The sequence below is a fragment of the Myotis lucifugus genome, unplaced genomic scaffold (assembly GCF_000147115.1).
Source record: "Myotis lucifugus unplaced genomic scaffold, Myoluc2.0 scaffold_5, whole genome shotgun sequence".
NCBI classification, from domain to species: Eukaryota; Metazoa; Chordata; class Mammalia; order Chiroptera; family Vespertilionidae; genus Myotis; species Myotis lucifugus.
In genome coordinates this window covers 11919654-11924210 of record NW_005871053.1, presented here as the reverse complement: position 1 = coordinate 11924210, position 4557 = coordinate 11919654, and the positions used below count along the sequence as shown (strand labels likewise).

General features: G+C 31.4%; 1 protein-coding gene across 6 annotated transcripts in view; it reads left to right on the top strand.

Moving 5' to 3' along the window:
* The window catches only part of KLHL41 (kelch like family member 41), a 47047-nt gene that overhangs the window by 8995 nt on the left and 33495 nt on the right, over positions 1-4557 (top strand). For 3 of the 6 annotated variants that reach the window (XM_023745208.1, XM_023745206.1, XM_023745201.1), the window contains exons 1-2: positions 592-719; positions 4365-4501. In XM_023745208.1, coding sequence (XP_023600976.1) covers positions 4454-4501 — 48 coding nt within the window. In that variant the 5' untranslated portion in view covers positions 592-719; positions 4365-4453. Of the gene's footprint in view, positions 1-410; positions 461-591; positions 720-4364; positions 4502-4557 lie in introns of those variants that run through there. The other 3 variants (XM_023745192.1, XM_023745196.1, XM_023745194.1) reach the window with 2 other exon arrangements.

The following is a 4557-nucleotide window of genomic DNA, read 5'->3' as shown; positions in this document are numbered from 1 at the left end:
AAGAGCAGAATTGACTTTCCATTTCTTTTCATTATTTAACTTAAATTCATAGTGTTTCATGAAAATGTTTAAAAGCTATATTTTTACATTTAATTTTTTAAAACTTAAAAGTTCTGAAGACTGTCAAACTACAGCGGGAAGGCTGGGGGGGGTTGGGTGGCGGGAGTGGGGGGTAAGAGATCAACCGAAGGGCTTATATGCATGCATATAAGCATAACCAATGGACATAAGACACTGGCGGTTAAGGGAGGCCGGGGGAATGTCAAGGGGGGGCAGGGGAAGGAGACATATGTAACACTCTTTCTAATACTTTAAGCAATAAAAATAAAAAAACTTAAAAGTTCTGTATATACATTTTTTCTCAGTTTATTGTTATTACATTCTTTAAATTCTTTGCTTTTGAATTTTAGCTATCGGCTACAACTGCATACTGAATATTACAACAAGGACTGCTAACTCTGTAAGTCTGAAAAACCTTATTGAAATATATATATATAGTGAAGAAACATGAGATATTTGAGGTTGGTGTTTGTTTTCACTGTGAGAAATTGCTTTTAAAATCTGAACTTTTGAATAAATTTGTCCTTACAGAAATTACGAGGCCAAACTGAAGCTCTTTATATACTAACAAAATGTAACAGTACTCGTTTTGAGTTTATATTTACAAATTTGATTCCTGGAAGTCCTAGACTTTTTACTTCTGTGATTGCAGTACACAGGTATGGTAATACTTTGTGGATTATTGAATATTTTTATAATAATTCTATGATATAAAGGTTTAGAGAATAAAGTTTAGAAGTGTGGTGCTATCTTCCTCCAAGCTCTATTGCAAATATCCTGAAGATAAATAGAACACATTGTATTATCATTTAATAAACACTTTGAAGGTATTTATAAAGCACATATGACTATTGAAGATTCATAAAAAAAATTTACTGAAGATTCTATTAGCTACAAAGGTCGTTACAAGCAAATAGAAAACTCATTCAATGTAAATAACAAGGTTATATAATTTAATTAATGATTTTAAAAGATTATTCTTCTAATAATAGAAAATATGTCTGGGTGTTTTCCGCAAAGAGTTTTGTTGTTGTTTTCCTTTGTGGTTGTTTTGGGCTTTTTATTTGTTTGCTGAATTCTTCTCTTTTCACTATTTCAGCTCTTTTTTTTTTTTTTAAATTACTTATTCTTAAACATTTATCTCATGCTCTTTATTGATTTCAGAGAGGAAGGGAAAGGGAGAGAGAGATAGAAACATCAATGATGAGAGAGAACCATTGATCAAGCCCATAACTTGGACATGTGCCCCTGACCAGAATCAAATCCAGGACCCTTCAGTCCACAGGCTGACGCTCTATCCACTGAGCCAAACTGGCCAGGGCACTTTTTTTTTTTTTTTTTTTTTAATCCTAAGTGCTATTATTTTTTTTAAAAGCTTGACTATGATGACAGCAAAATAAATATATATACAAATTTATACACACATAAATACCATTGTTTTAATTTGCACTTCTTTTACTAGTGATGCTGAAATTTTTCTTTTTTTTTTTTTGCTTATTTATAGCTTTCTGTTGTAAATTTCTTAATTATGTCTCTATCAGCCATATTATTGCAAATGTATTTCTTAGTTTCCTAGTTTGTTAGTTTTTAATTTTGTTGATTGTTTAAATCTACACAGTGGTTTAGTGTTTTGTTTTTCTTGTGTGTTTTTTACATATATAATTCATATAACATAAAATGTATTACTTTAAAGTTCACACTTTGGTAGTTTTGGTATATTCACAAGATATCATCACTGCCCAATTATAGTTGTTTCATGAAAATGTTTAAAAGCTATATTTTTACATTTAATTTTTTAAAACTTAAAAGTTCTGAATATTTCCATCACCCCAAAAAGAAACTGCCATAGCAACCACTGATTTACTTTATGTCTCTATGGATTTGCCTATTCTTGACATTACATATAAATGGAATCATATAATATGGTGGTCTTTTATATCTGACTTTTTTTTTTATTTTATTGATTTACTTTTAGAGAGAGAGAGAGTTTTGTTGTTCCACTTATTTATGCATTCATTGGTTGATTCTTGTATGTTCCCTGACTGGGGATCAAACTTGCAAGGAAGCTACCCTCCCAGGGCCAACTTCTTTTTTTTTAATAAGTCAATTGACCCTTTTTTTTTTTTTTTTTTTTTTTTTTAGAGGGAGAGGAAGGGAGAAGGAGAGAGAGAGAAATATCAATGTGAGAGTGAAACATTGATTAGCTCCCTCCTACACACCCCCTACTGGGGATTGAGCCCAAAACCCCAGCCTGTGCCCTCACCTGGAATTGAACTAGCAACCTTTCAGTGCCTGGGACGACACCCAACCAATTGAACCACACCGGCCAGAGCTATGTGTGACTTCTTTCACTTACATAATGTTTTCAAGGTCTATCATGTTGTAGCATATATCAGTATTTTACTCATTTTTATAGCTAAATGATACTCCATTGCATGGACACATTTTGTTTATTCATCAGTTAATAGACATTTTTGTCTATTATGAATAATGCTGCTGTGAACGTTCATATATAAGTTTTGTGTGAAAACATATTTTAGTTTTCTTGGATATATATCTAAACCTTAGCTTTTTATTTCACTTTACCTAGAGAAGTAATGTAAAATCAAGTTTGAAGGGAGCATGGAAGCCGCTTTTTTAAAATAGTATAAAAATGTTGTGTGTTTCCCCAAAAATAATTTACAGCATAGTTTCCATTTTCTCCCCTGATTAAATATTGATAATTACAGCATTGAAGGAAATTAAGATTTATAAGCAAATGTTTGTATCCTACTTTCACAATTTATATATTAGAAGGTTAATTAGAGTAAACTGAGAAAATTAACATTGAGTACTATAATTTATATGAGCGACTTCTAAAGTTATTTAGGCTAAGAAAACCTTTTAGTTTCATTATATGGGTAAATTAGCCTATATTTTTGTGGAGAAAAATTAGAATTAATTAATCAAAAGTTAAGAATTTTCTTACAGTAGCCAAGATATGAAGCAACCCAAGTGCCCATCAATGGACCAGTGGATAAAAAAGTTGTGATACATATGTACAATGGAATATTACTTGGCCATAAAAAAGTGAAATCTGCCCTGGTCAGATAGCTCAGTTGGTTAGTATCATCCCAATATGCCAAGGTTGTAGGTCCAGTCCCCAGTCAGGGCACATACAAGAATCAACCAATGAGTGCATATATAAGTGGAATAACAAATCTCTCTCTCTCTCTCTCTCTCTCTCTCCCATCCTCTCTAAAATCAATAAATGGATTTTTTTTTAAAAGAGTGAAATCTTAACCATTTGTGACAATGTGGATGGACCTAGAGGGTATGCTAAGTGAAATCAGTCAAAGACAAATACCTTATTTTTCACTTATATGTGGAAGCTAAAAAATAAATAAATGAACTAAGAAAATAGAAACAGACTCATAGCTACAGAGAACAGACTAATGGTTGCCAGAGGGGAGGGGGGTTGGGGAACTGGTGAAAAAGGCGAAGGAATTAAGAAGTACAAATTGATAGTTACAAATAGTCATGGGGATATAAAGTACAGCATAGGAAATATAATCAATAATGTTGTAATAACTATGTATGGTGCCAGGTGGGTACTTGAAATATCAGGGAATTACTTTGTAAAGTATGTGATTAACCACTATGCTGTACACTTGAGACTGATACAAAGTAATATTAAATGTTAACTGCAATTGAAAAATAAAATTTTAAAAAGTTATAAATTTTCTTCTGTATTTATTATTTATTAATATAGAGACATGGAAAGAAAACAAAATTATAGAGATTTTATACACACACACAGATACACACACTGTCTGTCCTAGACTCTGTCCTAGGGTTACTTTTGGAATTGGTACAGATTCATTCATATTCTCTATGTAGAGGTAAATGTGAGCATAATTTCTTCAAGTTGTAGTGAGAAAAAGAATAATGGTGCCTTTGACTAAAACAAATGAAGGGGAGCATTTTGATAGAAAAAATAATTTTCATGTCTATTATATAGAAGCATTGTTTCTCAGTTTGAGAGAAAATCTGTGCCCTCTCATTGTGCTGTGTGATAAGTAGTGCCTTAAAATTAGACATCTAAAAAATAGTTTACTGAGATAAAATATGTAAGTGCTACACTAAAATTACAAAATCTACAGAAGACTATAATCACCAAAACTTGCTGAAAAGAAAAAAATTTCAATTTACTGTAATAATTACTTGAGTGATGTATATAAGTACTAACAATTGTATATTTTAACATAAACAAAGAAAACTGCATTTTCAGTTTGGGTTAGCCTCTTGTTTGTTCTCTTTTATAGAGCATATGAAACTTCTAAAATGTATCGTGATTTTAAATTGAGAAGTGCACTAATTCAAAATAAGGAACTAAGGTTATTACCACAAGAACATGTATATGATAAAATCAATGGAGTATGGGAATTTATCCAGTGATCAGGTATTGTACAAAAAAACTAATGAATCTTTTGGGATCAGTGCCTTGATAATCATTTT